A 19,586-nucleotide genomic window follows, 5' to 3' on the forward strand; every position below is an offset into this window, starting at 1 on the left:
TATGTCGTCCTTGACTCCTTGCAGATATCACGGGTAAAAATATATGTCATGGTCATGTCGCTGAACGGAATGCTATGCGCCAACTGCACGAGCGCTTAGTGCGCGGTGGTTGTTTTATCTTGAAGTAGCTACAAGATAATCGATGAACGTAGAAAGAAGGATTGCGCAACTCAAACAACGATAAGGACGTGATGCTGCGACTGCTAGCGACATTTTGAAGCGACCAAACACGACCTTGTCAGAATGAGACCGTTTCGCAACGTAAAATCTACGTTTGTGTTCTCTCCTGCCTGCAACACGGCAAGCTCAATAGGAAAATGACGGCGCTTTAGCCCAGTAAGGGTCACGATGTCGGGCTAGTTGGTCGGGTATATTTAAGGAGATGTACAGGGAAACGTGGTACGAAGGGCGCTTTGTCCTTGTGCATCCTTACCGTCCTTCGTCTTGCGTTGCGCTGTGCATCCCCTTAAAGGGACAGACAACCGATTTTTGTCGAGTATATCTTCTCTATACCGAATAAAAGCCAGTGTTATATATATGCGGATAAGCAGAAGCAATTTATAAACAAATTGGCGGAAATAATTTTAATTTGGCACGAAATGGTGGCGGTTCGTAGTGTAGAAACTTGGCACTGCAATACGTGTCCCAGTCACGTGACCTGCAAACCTAGCAGCTACTGTGACTGCTGAAACGCTTATTCACTATTTGAAACCTTTGAACACAAATATTTGTATAAGCTGAGATCGTATATGTATTTCCAAACATTATTTTGAAAATTTTACAGACACGCCGCCCGCCGTCACTGGGTTGCCCTCAGTGTGTCTAACTAAGCCTCCATACCCAGAATGAACGACAGCGTTCAGTAAACAGACCCAGTGAAGGAGCTTTGACGATTCTGCCTTAGTCAGGGGCATTTATTCTGCCTAAATATTTGATTTAAGTTTTGAAATATGCGAACGGCAGCTTAAAACAACAACAACAACAACAAAAACAGGACGCACCCGGGGAGAATCGAACTGCCGATCTCCACAACGTGAAGCCAGATTCTACCTATCATCCATCCCAACAGATGGCGCATTCGTGCAAAATAGACTGTTGAATTAAAAAAAAAACACATAAGGGAATAAGGAAGGCTGCGTTTCTCACCTTTTTTTTAGCTGGGGACAAGTTTTTAAATATCACTTTTCATCTCGCATACAGACAAAAGTATGTTGCCGCGCTACTGTATGTAATGCTTGCCAGCATTATTTTTGGGAGGGACACATACGGCTCGTAGATCTAAAAATTTCGATTTGGAAAGTTGTAATGCTTTATCAGCAAAACCGTTTCTCGTTAAGGTGCTTTAAGGGATGCCCTTTCATTTGGGATAAAGAGCATACACTCGACAAAAATCGGTTGTCTGTCCCTTTAAATACTTCCGTTCAAGTAAAGCACACAAGCATTTCGACATTCATTAGTTCAGCGGCTAAGGCGTTGCGCTGCTGAGCACGAGGTCGCGGATTCGATTCCCGGCCACGGCGGCCGCTTTTCTGATGGAGGCGAAAAGCAAAAACGATCGTGTGTACGAGATTTCGGCGCACGTTAAAGATCCCCAGTTGGTCAAAATAATCCGGAGGCATCCACTACGGCGCGCCTCATCGCCTGCGTTGCGTCGGCGCATTAAACCCTACAATCAATCAATCAAATTCATTAGCATTTATAGGGTGCATACGAAACGGTTGAAAGAACGTGGTTGTTACACGCTTGCGCTGACATGTTCTCACCCAGCCTGTTTTAGTGCGCATCTGCCCGTGAGCACGACATTGTTATCGCGTAGCCTTTATCGGCAATCAAAAGTGGGCCTGAACAAACACTCCTCCGGTAGCTCACCTACTGATTCGCCAACAAAGAATGTGAGCGCCAAGCAGAGTTAAAAAATTCCAACAATCGCTTCCACAAAAGGGCATTCATTGCGAGATTCACACGGGCGTGCCACAAGTTCTTCGTTTCCCCATTATATTTTGGTCGTATGGAATGTGTCGTCTGTGTGATCAGTATTGCTGCGCGGACCATGCGTGCGGGGAACTTGGAACGCGCAGACGTTTGCGTCGACCCCTCATGAGTCGGATACGTGCGTGCCTTATCGGCAGTCGTGCGCTGGCATGCCTCAACTACGGTGAAAGGCGGAATCATGAACGAGGAAGGAGGTTGGGCTCTGAGAAGCGTTGACAGGCTAGTCTCACGAACGTCAACTGCAGCTGTGAACGGTAAGCCATTTCGAAAGTCATTTCACCAACGCCCAAAGTGTTTTTTCGTCCATAGCAGAATGACCCGATTCGCTCTGCTTGCTCTCTTAATTTCCATCTTACCGGCATGTGTACGCTTCGTTACAAAAAACATTTAAATTACAAATTTACCAAATGCGATTACGCACACTGATGGATTTCGGAATTCACTGCCCCAACTAATGTTTACATAAAAAAAATTTCTTCGGCGAGCATATATGCCGATGAATAGAAATATCCCGCCAATACAATATTAAAAAGGTTCACAGACTCTACGGTAGCCTACAGAGATATGTCTGGGGCAACTATATGCTTGCCCGAACAAGACAGACGAGACGAAAGAATTCTGTTTTAAAAAATCGAAGTTTCAGCGAAGTCGATCTAAGGCGTAGGGTTTATTCGCGTTCATAATTTTTAATCTTTTCCCGCGATAGTAGCACTTGACCCTCCACTCAAACTTGACAGCCGCAGATTGAGGGCAAATGAAGACGAAATGTAAACGTCCCAGATTGGCAACAAATGTTCGACATCACTAGCAAATGTCCAAATTTGGCCAAAATATAAATAGCTCCTTTTGATTAAAACTGCAGCTACAAAAGAAGAAATAAACACCCCGCAACACTGCGGCGGAATTTCTTGCACCCGCCTCAGTGACTACTAATATCGAGAGCTGCTTGCATATGCATGCCGAACTGCGCCACAGAAACAATTTGTGTGTACACGTATGCCCGCAACCTGACGAATAGCATCATTCGGTGCACGAGGTCGCGGGTTCGATTCCCGCCGTGGCGGCCGCTTTTCTGATGGAGGCGAAAAGGAAAAACGTTGGCGTGTACGATATTTCGGCGCACGTTAAAGATCCCCAAGTGATCAAAATTAATCTGGAACCCTCCACTACGGAGCGCCTCATCGCCTGCGTTGTGTCGGCTCGTTAAACCCTACAGGCAATCAGCATCATTCGGCCTAGCGCATGTGTCCTCACAGAGGCGTCACCAAGGCGCCAGGACAAAAAAAAAATGCTTCTTTTGAGCCTGTCCTCTTCTTGAAAAAAAAAAAGCGTGCTGAGTGCAATATAAACGAAAAAAAAAAAGCCGGAGAATGAACACAGCGCCCTGAACTTCAACGACCTGATAAAGGGATTCCGCCATTAATAGGACTCTCTTCGGTGCTCATTTACGTCGATAAACTTCACGATGTCACGACTTGGGGTGAGGGCGAGGAGAAAATCTATGGCGTTTCATACAATAATAACAAGAGTGGAAACTGGCGCTAGTGTCAACGCAAACTCCGAAGCGGCACTTACGCTTCGATGGGAATTATCGGTAGTTCTGGAACCGGATTGTGTAGGATCGAAACAGGCCTGTGGCTGCGCAAAATTATGTTTTTTGACAAAAAGCTCTTTTGCCCAGTTCGATGTTTACAAATTACATGGCAAACAAAAAATTTAGTTACCAAAAACTGTTTTTTCACGGAATAAAACAGCGCGTTTAAATAAAAAGCAGGCGCGAAGCCGGGAACGTTTGCGGAGTAGGTTTGCTATTTGCCGCCAACTACCGGGGGACGCGGACTTCTTTAAAACTATTTGTAAAAGTTTCGGCGCTTGTGGCTTTTCCTATTAAGAAAAGTCTTTCCCTCTTATAAAAAAAGAAACCGAATACCCCTGGAGAAGTTATTCTAACCTGAATTAGTGTCATTCATCAAGCTGCGTTCCTATCAACCGCCGGTACTGGTGGGTCTACGCCGTAGAAGCCGGCGTTCGCACGAAAAGTGGGGCTGTTCCAAGCAGTTCGTAACCGTCGTCAGCTTTAGAAAATACATTGCTCTGCCGAATGAGCAACGCCGCAATTCCTAATTCGCAGGCAACTTCTCTGCATACAGCATCGTCATTTGTGTTTCGTGCTCGCTGTGCCGGCAATTAATTGATAACCCACCCTATTCGCAACTCTGGTTATAAAACATTTCTATCCAGGGCGGCGTGAGTGCTCGTGCGGTATTCACATCAAGGAGAAACGTATTTTTGAACGCTTCTTCCATCATAGGCAAATGCGTTCATGCAAGTCCAAAACGAAAACGAAACTGGCTGCACGATCCAATTCATTACAATTTCCGCAAGCCATCGAGCGCCAATCCCAATCCAGAACTACTCATCACGCTCACCGCGGCGGACGATCGAAGCGCCAGATTCCTCTCCAGTTATTGTATGAAACTCTACGGAGAAAATCAGCATGCGCGTTCTATTGGAAATTATTGAAATGGAGGGATGCAGCGTCGCTTCCATTTCGATACGCACCGGGGGAGAGAGTATGCAAAACACGTAATACTTCGAGTAAATCAAGGGCGCCTTTCGTGCTTGGGGTCCCTTTAATGTGCTTGCGTGCCGCAAGCACGTCAGCTCTGAAGCGTACCGCAGCGACTGGCTCCGTATTAGTGTAGGCAGCACGGGGCTCTTTAAGGAGTACTGAGTGCATTGTATGCAGCGCTTTGACTCGCGCTTCCGTTAGAATCACAGCCACAGCTTCAGGGGATCGAGCCTCCGAAGTCGTGTTGAGCTGCCTCAGATGTCTCACCTGACGTAAGGGAAGAAGACGGGCACGTCTCCGACGAGGACGCTCCAGGCGTAGAGTATCATGACGCTGAACGTGAGCGTGAACACGAAGAGCCATGGCATCCAGTGGAGCTTGTTCACCTTGATCTGCATGCCGCTCACCACGTGCACGCACTTCCCTTCCTGCGCGCGCGACGAAAATAGCCAAATCAAGATCACAAACACCCAGAAGTGTACGCGGTAATCGCACACCGAGTTTCACTGCATTGCACGAAAGACATGATCACTGTACTGATATCCGTTCTCGTGGTTATTTTGCATTATTGAGCAACTGGTGCAAAAATGTTCGACGTTTTAAGGCGGTTTCACCTAAATTCTTCTGCCGTGTCCTTGATCAAAACAAACAACTGCACAATATCTCATAAAACTAAGCTGCAGATATGTCTGGAAAAGCATTTCCAGGCACACAGGCCCGCTTCGTGGGTCGAAAGTTCAGTTTCCAATGCACTTACGCTGCGGCTGTCGAGTTCCACGATTTTTCAAGGCGAAAATAGACTTCCTCCTGCGCTAAATACCTTCACTCAGATTTACGTCGTCGTACATCGTGGCGACGATCTGTTCCCGCGTGCGCCCAACGACGCTCAAGGACGCGGCCATTAAGCGCACTTCACTTGCAGAAAGGAACCCGTTAGGAAAGCCGCACTTCGACGGAAAGTCATAGTAAGGGCTGTCTCCCACTTCTACCTCAGTCACTGGTGTGCACAACACTGCCGGCGCAGCGCACGACGGTGGCCTTTCAATCAAGCGCGGGGAGGGAGCGTTATCTAAACGGAACTGGCACTTGTACGCATCGTGAAATCTTATCCGCAAACATAATCGCAAACCCTGCGATGCAGAATTTGACTCCGAGCCAAGCTCGCCCCGCGACGAGTGCGTACCAGTCTGCTACAGCTATAAAAAGCACGTAAAAGCCTGTCTTGCGAACGAACGGCAGAACAAAGTGAAAAAGAAGCTCGATTGACGCGATAGCTGACGACTGGGCGAATCGGTAAGACATAATACCTGTCGCCCTTATTGATACAGCATGACAAACATGCGGTATCATGCATGCAAAACATGATACAGCGCTCTGTCTGCGATCGCTCCTATTCTTCTGTTGTGTTTTTAGCGCTGTTATTAGCTATCATCTTGACTGACGAATTGCAAAAAACAATAACAAAACGTGATCATATGAGGCCTGTTCAGAACCGATGCATTCAGGTTTTACAACTATGGGTGCGACTGTGGTTAGGGTACTAATAGTCCCCCCAAATTCCTTCGCCCAAGGTGTACGGTTCATTGACCCTTGCTCAGAGACCACCCTGCCTTGCTTAAATAAAAAAAATAAACAGCCGTATTGACGCACGTATGTCACAGTCAAGGAACTGCTTTCTCATTTTGCCAACACGCCACATCCTCTTGGTGAATGCCTTGGTATTGTAGCGCCAGCGGCTGTAAAAGCGTTGTCTAATTTAGTCATATTAATTCACCTTCGGCTTAGCAACCGCTCCTTAGCATTGCCGCAGACGTCTTTAGTTTTTATTCGCAGATTTCAAGCTCAGTCTTCATGTAAGAAGTTTGAGCCTAATGCCACACAGGGTATTCCTGTCCCATTCTTATTCTGTTGGATTATTCACTAAGGAAGTTAATTAAACGTTTCGCTGGCGGCCAATCTGGGGCAGATTATGTGACGTGCGGGGTTCTGACCATAGCGTGATGCGTGTCTCGCATTTCACTTAGCGAGGGCGCTCAATTTCAATAAAGTGGATAATACGAAACTAAAGCAAGCATTCAGCGAATCCGTATTTTACTTAAAGTCCTCTCGCCATTAGAAGTCTTTGATTACCTGGAAGTTAACTTAGGTGTACCACAGGAACCCACAAGCACTTAAAATATATATATATGCAGGCTCATTTGAGAGTCAAGGACTGAAGGATACAAAATTGCGGTTTAAAGTGTGAAAGAAACAAGTGGTCTGAAGGCTGACCCACTGTATTAGCTAAGAGCCCATGCAGGCGTTTAACATGCGCCTAAATCTCGTAGGTAGAGGGTGGTATTCTTTTTTGAGCCCTCGATAAAAAAAAAATGCACAGCAGCCTAAAATTGAACCCACGAACTCGAACTCAAAGGCAGAGAGGCAGTGCCACTAAGCTAACACTTATTAGTGCTGAATTGAAGATTTGCAAATTAACCAATATTCTCGGTTAGTTACCGATGCTTACTAGAAGCATCCATGTACTACTACCTTTTGAACCTCAAGATTGACCTATCTTCAATACTTCCGCAGCCATATTGCTTTTTTTTTTTGTACAAGTGGTGATTCATAAAGACTTGGTGAGCAATTAATGCCCTGTCGAACAGCCAAAATGAATCACAAAAGTTCCAGAAGAAACATACAAAACTGCGCTACAAAGACATCCGCCACCAGCAGAGTTTTGCATCCACGTATTCCCGCCTTTCTTTCGGAGCTGCCAGACTGCTGCTACTGTCAAGTAGCAAATTTCGGTGGTACGGGAAACAACGGGAACTGCAGACTCTTACCCTTTTAAAGGTCACGTATAATTATCCACTTAAACATGTCCTTCACGCGCGAACAGCGTTGAGCGAGCGTTGAAAGAAAGAAACGCATCTGCATTTACCGTGGGAAATTGTCCGAGACCTGTGTGTATACACTGCTTTCCAAAACAAACCTGAGTCAACACGGAAACCTGCACTTTTCTCCTACCCGACTGCTTTCTCGTTGTCTTGAGCAATGAGTTCTTAGCATGCGATCGCTGCTGCTTTTGCAGTATCGCACGGCCGCTGTTTCCCCGTTAAACAAGTCGCCAACCGGCTGCATTATACTCCAACACGACGCACCGCCACGCGCATTCTTATTCATGCCCTTACATACGGACGCAGGCACCAGGCACGCTCGCTAGCGGGAGATGGGGCGAGAAGACGGGGCTCACTATATAGCTTATATAGAAGGCGAAACGGCCCATTGCGCCAAGCGCAAGTGAGCGACGCAATAATGTCGCAGTGAAAACCAGCGTGGACTACAAAGCTTTGGAGCGGCGACGGTGAAGAAGATCATAGCGGCACCTGATGGGCTAAATGATAGCGACCACAATTATTTTCTAAGCTGCGCAGTGAAATGCCCATCGAGGCGGCCTCGCCGTTTCTTCGCCCACGAGAGAAGTGCTTGTGACGTTACCTGGCTGAAGCGTGGTTTCCAATCTTACCTTGTTCTTGCTCCGTGCTATATAGCTACGGCGCTGTGCGGCGCATGGTATAAAGAGCGCATCACGGCATATGCGGGTAGCGATTAAATTGATGTGCATGTCTGATAAGGGGACAGCTCAAGACGGCAGGCCTCAACAACGAAGTGGTGCTGCACCGTGCCAAACGGAGTAGAAACGGTGGAGTTTCCGCCGACTGTCCCATAAAGCTGTTCAGTGCCTTAACTTACGTGGACACTAATGAATTGTCTTTTGTGCTCAGCCAGCTCACTGAGCAGGAAGCACTACGGCGCGTTAGTATTCCGAGGTTCCAAGTAAGGTCATGGGCTGAGGAAATGCTCCCTTGCTCGCCGGACCAAGCTAGAAGGTGGTGACGTTCCTTTGACGTGAGCTCGACGTAAGCGGCGTCAGTGCAGAGAGGCTCCGGCAATTATTACGCGAAAAAAGCGCAGAAAACGCGGAGTAACCGGGCCCGCGGACGTCCTTGTGGGTGAGGTTCAGCCGTGGCGAGAGTGGTTGGGAGCCGCGACGATCACAATCTCGGCCGCAGACCGACAGTGCGCCGCCGGGCACGGCGCTTTTTTTTTTTTTTTTTTTTTTTTTTGTCGGGGGCGAATCGCTGATCCGAGCCAGAGGGTGGTATCGCTGCCGTGTCGCTGGATAGGCCTTATACAAGCATATTAGGCTTTATACAGCGCCTTATATATGGATAGGCCTTATACAGCGCCATACAAGCATATTCGGCAAGGTGTTTCGCCTGCACAGCTATCAGGCTCTTCGCACAGCGCTATAAATCGAGAAGCCACCAGGTAGCCTCTCAAATTATAGCGTAAATTTGGGCGCGTCAGAACAAGTTTGCTTAAACTTTCGCGCCTCTAAACTTCCGACTTTATACATAGAGAAGGGTTTAAGTGCGCAGCACTTTGGCGGCCGCTACTGTGGTTTGGTGGCAGCGACGGCGTCGTAACCGAGCGAGCGAAGACAAAAAGAAAACGGTGGAGGAGAGTGTGGCAAAAGTGCGAGGGGGGGGGGGGGGGGAGTATGCTGATCCCTCACGAGACGCTCGTCGGCGGCGACACTTGGCGAAAGTGTGAGCGGGAAGCAGTGAGACATGCTCCTCCTTGCGTGACTCATCCGACCCGTGTAACATTTGCGGGGGAGGTTCAAACACGATTTTCAACGACATGCTCGCCGGCGGAGGCGACACGCACGAGATAACTGCAGAGAAGTGCGCGACGCTGTGCGTTCGCTGATCACGCGATCACTTCCTGAGACGCAGCAGCTATGCGCCATGACCGAGAAAGACTGCAGTTCGCCATGCGCACAAATTTCGCGTTAGGGAGCATCGTAATCGTCACCCATTTTAAGCCAATACAGTTTCGCACCGCGAGTGTAGTAACATTGTATTGTTGTGTAATTGCTGCGATTGCCATCACATATATAAAATCACAGCAAGGAAAACACCGAGAAGCTAATTTAAAGATATATATGTGCAGGCAGCGGTGCGGCGGTGGCGTAGAGGTAGAACATCCGCCTCGCGTGCAGAAGGACCGTGGCTCGAATCCCGGTGCCGGACAATTCCCAACACATTTTAAAAAATCTGCGTATTGATGGAATTGCAGAATGCGGCTTGGGGTGCGGCCTGACCCCGGGAACCATTGCCGGCAACGTACTCCCTCACCAGAGCAGGATTGGCCACCCTGGTGTAGTAACGGCCCCAACTTCCCATGAATACGCCAATTAACCCCCGGCCCTCAGTCTCCAGTGGCTGCGAAGCAATTGAGCACGGCGGCGGCTAGACCTGTGACGCAGCAGAGGGCTCTAAGAATCCCTGTAGCCGGACAGGCCGCCAATGGAATCTGAACCTGGCAGCGCTTAACACGCGAACCCTATGTAGCGAAGTGAGTCTAGAGGTGTTGTTCAAGGAACTAAAGGGCATTAAAAGAGATGTCATAGGGCTTAGTGAGGCTAAGAGGAAAGTTGAAGCGCCTACGGCGCTGAAAAATGGACACGTCCTATGTTAACGTGGTCTAGTGGACAGAAGAGAACTGGGAGTGAGATTTCTACTCAATAAAATCACAGCTGGCAACATAGAAGAACACCATAGCATTAACGAAAGGGCAGCAGCTCTTGTAATTAGGCCCAATAAGAGGTACAAGCTCAAGGTGGTACAGGGCTATGCCCCCACATCCAGCCACGACAACCAGGCAGTGGAACGCTTCTATGAAGTTGTGGAATCGGCAATGGCTAAAGCAAAAACACAGTATACCGTAGTTATGGGGGACTTCCATGCTAAAGTAGGCAAGAATCAGGCTGGAGACAAGGCAATTGGGAACTATGGTCTGGGCTGTAGAAATAGCAGGGGGGACCTACTAGTTGAGCTTGCAGAACGGAATAACTTACGCGTCATGAATACCTTCTTCTGCAAGCGGGAGAGCCGGAAGTGGACGCGGAGGAGCCCGAATGGGGAGCATAAAATTGAAATAGATCCCATATTGTGCGATAACCCTAACGTCGTGAAGGATGTGGAAGTGCTCGGAAGGGCAAGGTGCAGTGACCACTGCATGGTAAGATCTCGAATTAGGCTAGATTTGAGGAGGGAACGCAACAAGCTAGCACTCAAGAAGCCGATTAATGAGACGTAAGACGTAAGACGTAAAGTAAGACGTAAAGTAGAAGAATTCAGGATCGCGCTGCAGAACCGATATTCAGCTCTTACCGAGGAAGCAGAGCCTACGACACAGGAAGCCAGCGACAACCTTACACGCATTATCACGGAGTGTGCAGAAGTCGGGGGCACGATGGCCAGACAGGATACTGGTAAACCTTCCCAGGTGACGAAAGATCTAATTAGGAAACGGCAAACCATGACAATCTCCACCCCAGCTGACAGAATAGAACCAGCAGAGCCTTCGAAGCTAATCAATAAGCGTAAGGCAGCTGACATACGGAAGTATAATATGGAGAGGATCGAATACTCTGTAAAGAACGGAGGTAGCCTGAAAGCAGTGAAGAGGCGCCTTTGGCCGGGAAAAAATCAGATGTATGCCCTTAAAGAGCGAGGCAATGTCATCACGAATAGGGATAAAATAGTTACAGTAGTCGAGGAGCCAGAGGAGCTCTATAGTCGGTATTCAATTGCGTGGAATGCATGCAGGCAACCATGCAGTGCACCGCCATATCTGTGGCCAAGTTTCTGTTGCCAAGGCGACGTTGTGCGCATGGCCCCCAGATCAAGCGCCCCTCTTCTCCTACATGCCTTAATGGCGGCCAGGCAGGCCGCGGGCCGTGACGTGACCTAGTGTTTCCGTGCAAGGCCTGTGCGAGTGATTCTATAGTCAGTTGTACCGCGATAGCATTGGTTACGCGAAAAGTAATGATTCCGCTCATGAGTGTGACAACCTTATTTCAACCCCAGCCTCCGCGCACACCTACGAGCGAGTGCGAGTCGGTCGTGGCACAAAGATAGCAACGTGAGCGAAGTGGTCCGCTTGACAGCAGAAACTACTGCATCATTAGCAAACTGTTGTTCACTGAACGCAAAGGAATACCTCGACGCCAAGTACTGCTGAGTGCAGCACAGTACGATCTGCCTATCGCCAGACGCGTATGAAGTAGCCGCCGCAGATCAGCTGATTGCCAGCCGCCGCGCTCTAACGTCAAACGTGAATTTTTTTTTCAGAGTGTGATACATTTAGCGCACGAGAAAGCCAGCGCGAAGTCGGTGTACGCGTGAACAATTTCTCCAATGAAATTATTCGGTTTTTGTGCTCAACCCCGTATTAGAGGGCTCTTATACCAGACAAAGTCGTGGATACGGTGCGGGTGCACTTGCGTGGACATCCGCGGCGGCGTCGGACTTATGCTGCTTCTACGCGCCGTTCGCAGCCGCGGCCTCATCCTCCGTGGATTCGAAGTGATCGAGGGTAGGTAGACCGCCACCACTTAATGTGAGCGCGATTAATATTATATCTTCTGACGCCACTACCGATAATCGGGCTGAAAAGTAGCGCACGATGTACGCTGGTGTTTTTTTTTTCTTCGAGATGCGGGCGCGAAGCGCATGCGTTGGCACGGTGGCCACCGAAATGGCGGTTTTCAGTGTTGCCAAGCGAACAAATCACCCGCTAAACTTTTCATTGAGTATCACCTATAGGGATCTGTAAAGTAGCTGGGACATCCAGGATAATGCCGAACGAGAAAGTAGTTCACAGGACATAGACATTTCACCAGTAACGACCGAAGAAGTTTGAACGAAATGAAAGGGGACAAAGCACCTGGTGAGGATCAGATAACAGCAGACCTCTTGAAGGATGGCGGAGAAATTGTACTTGAAAAACTGGCAAATCTGTATACGCAATGCCTAATGACCGCAAGTGCACCGGAATCTTGGAAGGACGCGAGCATCATCCTAATCCATAAGAAAGGTGACATGAAGGACTTGAAAAATTACAGGCCGATCAGCTTACTGTCAGTCGTCTACAATGTACTTACCAAGGTAATCGCTAACAGAATTTCTGCAACCTTAGATTTCAGTCAACCTAAAGAACAAGCAGGGTTCCGTAACGACTATTCAATAATGAACCATATTCACACGATCATACAGGTGATAGAGAAGTGCGCTGAGTATACTGAACGCGTATATATAGCCTTCATAGATTATAAGAAAGCATTTGACACCGTCGAAACCTCAGCAGTTATTCATACATTACGGAACCAGGGTGTAGATGAGCATTATGTAAGAATACTAGAGGATATCTACAATGGGTGCACAGCTACCATCCTCCTCCATAAGGAGAGCAGTAAAATACCTATAAGGAAGGGCGTCAGACAAGGAGACACCATCTCTCCAATGTTATTCACAGCATGTTTTCAATAAGTATTTAGAACATTGGATTGGGAACAGCTGGGAGTAAAGGTTAATGGAGAATACCTTAGTAACCTCAGATCTGCTGATGACGTTTCCTTGCTAAGTAACTCGGGGGACAAATTGCAAAGCATGCTTTCCGCACTGCACAAACAGAGTAGAACCGTGGGCCTGAAAATGAATATGCAGAAAACTAAAGTAATGATCAATAACCTCGGAACAGCACAACGGTTTGAGATAGGTGGCGAGGCAGTGGAAGTGGTAAGCAAATATATCTAGTTAGGCCAAGTTGTGACCCCGGATCCCAACCATGAGGCATAGATAATTAGGATAGGTGGAGCGCATACGGCAGACATTCTCAGATAATGAATGGCAGCCTACCATTGTCCCTGAAGAAGAAAGTATATGACAGCTGTATCTTACCAGTACAAACCTACTGGGCAGAAACGTGGGGGCTCACTAAGAGGGTTCAACTTAAATTGAGAACGACTCAGCGAGCAATGGAGCGGAAGATGATAGGTATAACATTAAGGGACAAGAAGAGAGCGGAGTGGGTCAGGGAACCAACGCGTGTTAAGGACATATTAGTAGAAATTAAGAATAAATGGACGTTACGCTTATCCACCTAAAGCGTGTGCTCCCTCCCGGCACCAAGGTCACACTTTATGCGGATTGCATCTGCATTTGGTGTGCGGCAAAGTCACGTCGTACAACGGAATAGCGACTACAGAGAGCTTTGAGCAATGTGTCTGCGTAACTTGCGTCCAAGGGTCTCCACTTTTCTTCCGAGAAAAGCGTTGCCATGGCGTTCACCCGCAAGCGGATGAGCCAATACCCTCTAATCCTTGGCGGTCGTTGTATGCAATACGTACGAACCCAAAAATACCTTGGGATGATCATGGATCGTAACCTATCCTGGACGCCGGAAGTCAAGCGATTACGTACTCGTATCTCTGCGGTGGCACAAGTTATTGGGTACCTTGCCGGAAGTCGATGGGGCAGCGACTGTAGATCCATGGTGTTGCTCAGCAAAGCATATGTAGACAGCTTGGTGCGCTACAGCCTGCCTGTTCTGCAACGGCTGTCGCCCACATGTAAAAAGCAGCTCAATGCGGCTATGAATAACTGTCTGCGTACCTGTCTCGACCTTCCTAAGGGCTCATCTTGTGTTGGCACTGTCGCAGAGGCTGGTTGCTTGCCTTCAGATATTCTTAGAATGCAAGCAACATTTCGAATATACTTGAGGCATACGCTGCAGGCAAATCCAAAATCTTGGCAGGTATTGTAAAATGCAACAAAATTTCGAGCTTCGCAGAAACTATAAATACTATAAACATCTCTGTACCTACCCAACGACGACAACTATTGCCCTCTGATTTCCCGCCTTGGACTCTATCACCCCTATGCATAAAATTAAACATACCTGGACTCAGCTCAAAAAACGTTGTGCCCCATATATGCCTCCTTAAATTAACACTTGCCCATATAAGCAGCCAATACTCTCATATGAACCACATTTTTACTGATGGCTCATCTATGCCTGACTGCAGTTCTTCCGGGCTCTTCATTTCATCAACCGGCCAAACACTCTCATACCGTCTTGAGCACCCGACGTCATCTACACCTGCTGAGCTTCATGTCATCAAACAAGCACTTCGCTACATTCTCCGCCAGCAGCCAGCACAGTGGGTAATCTTCACAGATTCGAAGACAGCGCTGCAAACTCTTCGACGTTCCAGCTGCTTCCGCATTCACGAACATATATCCCGTGATGTCTCCTACCTAAATCATCTAGTCTGCGTCGCCGGGCACCACGTGATACTGCAGTGGATCCCTGCCCACTCCGGCATCATAGGCAATGAAAAAGCAGACGAGGCTGCCAAGAGAGGATTACGACTGCGGAACGTGAGGAACATTTTCTTCACGAAGCATGATGCCTCGAGATGAGCAAAGGAGCTTGTTTTCAGGGAAAGAAGCACCTTCTGGTCTCTCCCGGAAAACCAGCACCCATTCCTGCATCATGTCGATCCAACTTTGGCACTGAGGTTACCGGAGCGACTTCCACGTCGGCTAGAGACTTTGCTCCATCGATTGCGTCTGAACGTACCGCTCACAAATACCTGCCGGTATCGCCTTCGCCTAACCTCGAACCCGTATTATGACAACTGCGGTTCATTAAGGGTAACAGAGTGGATCCCTAGAGAAGGCAAGCGTTGCAGGGGGCGGCAGAAAGTTAGATGGGCAGATGAGATCAAGAAGTTTGCGGGGATAAATTGGTCGCAGTTAGCAAAGGATCTTGCTCTCTTGCTCTCTTCTAACGTCCATAATACAAAAAACCTCCGATTAAGAGGAATTTCTAATTACACCAACAAATTTTCACAGTTCCTTCGAGTACATCTTAACGGCAGTCTATTGTATACGTCAAAGGTATGAACTACTGTGAGGCCATTGTGAGCGCGCTGTTTAGTGGCACGCTCGCACGGCAAGCTCGTGAGGGTCCGTTCTTGAAAACGATGACCGCTCGTGCGGCTGTTGCCATAGGATTAAGTTAACAATTAGTGTATATTTTATTTATTACGTCTGGTCGGGCCAAGAGGAATTTTGTCTGTTTTCGTTGGCTGGTTATGACTGCGGGCAGATGAGGGGGCTGTTGAAATTAATTGCAAAGGTGACTGTGCGCCGTCAAACTACGCAACGCTTCTTATGTAAGTGCCAGTTTCATGGCTGGGGCTGTTTTCGTTTGCCCGGTGTCTCGTAAACTCAACAAGCCAACTTTCTATCATGAAATAGTTTACATCATGAGCGTGAAATGCATTCATTACCCGAAAAAAGGCTAGATGAGGAACCTTGCGAATATAAAGTTGTATTGTAACACGGGAAGGATGCCCTTGTGTATGCGGGAAAATCACCGGGACGTTATTTCTGAACGAACATTGTACAGCGTTAGCGGATTGAACTGAATTATTTGATTGAAATTTTAGTGCGAATATTTGTGCTGCACCGATAACCGTGATATAAGCGCGGTGTTTGTCCTTGAAGTGTTTATGTTGCAAAAGCTATATACGGCTGCGTTTAATGAGGTTCGAGGTTCAGAACAATGCCGACCCTCCCCCGCTAACGACACTTAGCGGAATTATCTCGCAATCACAAGAAGAGAACAATGGATAACCCGGATCTGTGGCACTTTGAGCGACTTGTAAATACCGCTGCTCCTGTTAGGCCTACTGCCACCCACGTCAGCAGAAGGCGAGAGTTGTACATCTTACGAAGTTATTATTTCATTTAACTCAAGTGCTTTCTATCTGGTGAGGGCGTTTCTAATTAGTGAATGCAACGGAAGTTACTCTATCTTAAACAGTATGGTTCATTTCAGTGCCCCAATAGACGCGTTTTAGTTTTGGAGGACTTTCAGGAGTAAAAATATTAACAGTTCTGAAAAAATATTATTGTTAAATATACAATTTTATTTCTTTTATTGAAAAAAAGTGAAGATATGGACTCGTTTTTGATAAGGTAAGTGTTTCAGAAAGCAGACAAAAAAGAATAATTGCCAAATCAACACATGCGACAGGTTTGGGAGATCGGAGCTTGAGATCTGTGCGCGTGTAAAATGAGCGTCGTGTCGCAAATTAATCATGCAGTCGATATGGATCGGCCAAGCGGGGCTTTGTGCCCGAGTGTCAATCAAGGCATGCATGGCCAGTTAAGCTGCTACCATTGCATAAATCGAACGGTTTCCAAGTATGTTTCATGAATAACTAGAAGCCACTATTCCAAATGAATAGGGAGTTCCAGGCACTGCCGTCGTGTGTCTGCAAGCTTTCGAGAAGTGAACATTTTGGGACTTTGAATAAGACGTAATATTGATTGTTAGGTGTACACCTTCTGCTGAGCGGGGCTGTTTGACAGTATAAATTACGTGTGTCTGCCATGTATTAAACAAAAAGAAAATTTGGTCTAAGCTGAATTCGTAAAGCTCAAAGTTAGAGTTCTTGTCGATGTTGACAGTGCAGATTGTCGCCTTTTTTTAGCGGAGAGCGTATTTTCTTTGTCTTTGTTAATAGTAATTTTAAATTTTGCGGGTAGAAAAAGCTCGTTGTCGTAGTCCTAAAAATAGTTGCGGAGTTGGTGTGACACCTGTCTTGCATTTTCAAAAGATTGAAATGAACGTAACATAACTAATTGGAAGTTACAAAGCTGCGTGGCCGCCTTTTCCAAGGCCTGTCATGAACAGTCCTAGAGGTGATAAATTACGGGGTCATCCATCGAGGGGGCATCAAGCACAGCTTAATGTGCCTAACACAGACGATTTGCTGATTCCTGATGCCTTCTCAAATAAAAAGTACGCTGACTAACTAGAGCCACGCAACCTGTGCTTATATATTTTCTGTGAGCACCTCCTCTAAGTATGCGTTGGAAGCGCACATCTCAAAATGACACGCCATTTTCTTAAAACTGGCTTGAATTACGACTGTTCCCGACTCCGTTCGTGTGATGCTAACCTCCTGCAGAAAAAAAGGTAGCGTTTTATCACACCATACATCGCTCGCTGGTTATCCTCTCACACAGAAAAAAAGCTAACCTAGTAAGTAATAAGAAATACGAGGCAGGGACACTTTCGTCTTCGTTCCCGACATTTGCTTTCGATAATAATCGTCGGTGCCGAGACGGCGCTGATAAGGCTTTTCCGTCGTCAGCTAGATTTCCTTGACCCAAAAACGTAGAACAAAAGCTGTAGTAACGTGGACCGTTGTTCAAAAAATATATATCGGGTAAGAACGAGGAAAGAAATAAATCTGGATTGCATGTAGCAGTTTCTGCTCGATTAAACACAGATTACATCCCGACGTCGGTGGCTAGGGAAACAGAAGCAAGAAATACCAGGAGGAAAGCAGTTGTTGGGCGGCCGTATTGCATGTGTGGTACTAATAGCCCCATTACCGAGTAGCGGTGGTGGGCTATTAGGTCACGGGTGCGGATTTGATCGAAGAAACGTCGCGGACGGGCACAATGCATCGACGTCGTCGTGAGGTTCCCATTTCAAGGGTGCATTTCCTGCTTCAAGACGAGGTTTGGCATGTCTTGTGGTTAATTCATTGCAGCTGAGAAATGCCGCATGTGTAGTGCTCCAGCGTCAGGCAAAGACACTGCTTAAGGTAATGTCAGCTTGCTTCTGTTTATTTGCAAGATCGAAGGTGGCGCCGGCAGGCATCTAGCCTCAGGCTGTTGTGGAGGGGAAAATAAGAAATGCGAACGATGATGGAGGTTGCATCGACGACCGGACGTCGTGGGAGTGATTTTTCGAGACGCGGAAACTTTCTACGACTCTAGCTCCTAAAGCACGCGAAGTGGCGATGTTTGTCCCGCTGACTGGACTTCGGCCGCGTTGAGGAAAATGAAGGCGTCCAATGGGGCAAGCGCCGCCCACTTCATTCTGTTTTTCGTGTCTCTCTTTCCTACAAGGCTTAAGAAGAAAAAATCTATATGCGAAGGAGTGCGTCTGTACGCTGCGCAGATGACTTTTTGTGTCGCCAGAGGCGGTGCGCAAATAGCGCCTTTGTTAGGCGTGACCTTCGGTTTTCTTCCGATGTTCCTGGTGATACTTTTGCGGGCTGAGTTTTTACGCACAGGTTAGACGCTTCGTCGGCTTCCTCTGGCTGCCCGGAGATAGTTGCAGAAAGAATAGTGCAGTACATGGACGAAAACGTAGTTGAGAAAGCTTTAATGTTAGATAAAAAAGGGTTATTTTTGCTTCACAGGAATAGTCTATGCGTCACTGTTATGTGAGCCTTATCTTATTCTCGACGTGTTTCATTTCTGCTATTTGCAGGGGACCTTTGTGTCTTCCCTGAATTTCATTCCATCTAATTTCGTTTATTACACCCTTAAGCGCCCGGAGGCATAACGTAAGGGTGGGGGTCAGGCAACAATATTTACATAAATACAAATACAGTTCCTTAAGGTAATTACACGAAACGCAAATTCTGAACGAATAGTTTTTTCTCTGCAACGTTGAAAAATTGTATTATGCCCATTTTCTGGGTTTAAATCATTTAACAGCAAACCGCGATCTGTTATCACGTTTATGCAGGCGACAATATCTCGAAGGTCGAATACATAACGCGAAAACGCGTACAAATTAAACCACCTGGCGACCTTCAACATACCGTAAACTCCAACTGCGGTGTTTGTCGACATCTTTAAGCGGTAGAAGCACAACTTTGCATGCAGAGCGTATGCTTATGCGCTCGGTTCAACCGACCCTTACAGCCACGTAGCTCGAGCGTAGTCACATCACCGACACCGAAAAATTAAATAAACTTGTTAGCTCACCAAATGTGTGACGATGCTAAAATCCGCAGGACCCTGCTTGTCGACTGTAAGGCAACAAAAAGTTTTTCTATGCACGGGCGAACGGCTACGTCGAACAATACCTCGGCACCAACTAATTTTACGCCGGAAATTTGTACAAACGAACCTCTCCTTCGTTGAGCAACACAGCTCAGGCGCTGCACGCCGGCGGTGCTGAGACCGAATGGCATGCAGCAGCCCTCTACAGCTACACTCAAAATGCCAGGGTAGGATAGGATGGCTTGACAGCATTCTCAAAGCATAATAAAAAGAAAACGCACACACTATCCAGACTACCA

General features: G+C 47.3%; 1 protein-coding gene across 8 annotated transcripts in view; it reads right to left on the reverse strand.

The window, feature by feature from the left end:
* The window catches only part of LOC144173916 (DNA damage-regulated autophagy modulator protein 1-like), a 66,417-nt gene that overhangs the window by 16,492 nt on the left and 30,339 nt on the right, over positions 1-19,586 (reverse strand). For 6 of the 8 annotated variants that reach the window (XM_077702247.1, XM_077702244.1, XM_077702243.1 and 3 more), the window contains one exon: positions 4,832-4,992. In XM_077702247.1, coding sequence (XP_077558373.1) covers positions 4,832-4,962 — 131 coding nt within the window. In that variant the 5' untranslated portion in view covers positions 4,963-4,992. Of the gene's footprint in view, positions 1-4,831; positions 4,993-5,321; positions 5,600-19,269; positions 19,555-19,586 lie in introns of those variants that run through there. The other 2 variants (XM_077702240.1, XM_077702245.1) reach the window with 2 other exon arrangements.

The sequence above is a fragment of the Haemaphysalis longicornis genome, unplaced genomic scaffold, assembly GCF_048455015.1.
Source record: "Haemaphysalis longicornis isolate Haplotype H1 unplaced genomic scaffold, Haemaphysalis longicornis Haplotype H1 scaffold_3, whole genome shotgun sequence".
Taxonomy (NCBI): domain Eukaryota; kingdom Metazoa; phylum Arthropoda; class Arachnida; order Ixodida; family Ixodidae; genus Haemaphysalis; species Haemaphysalis longicornis.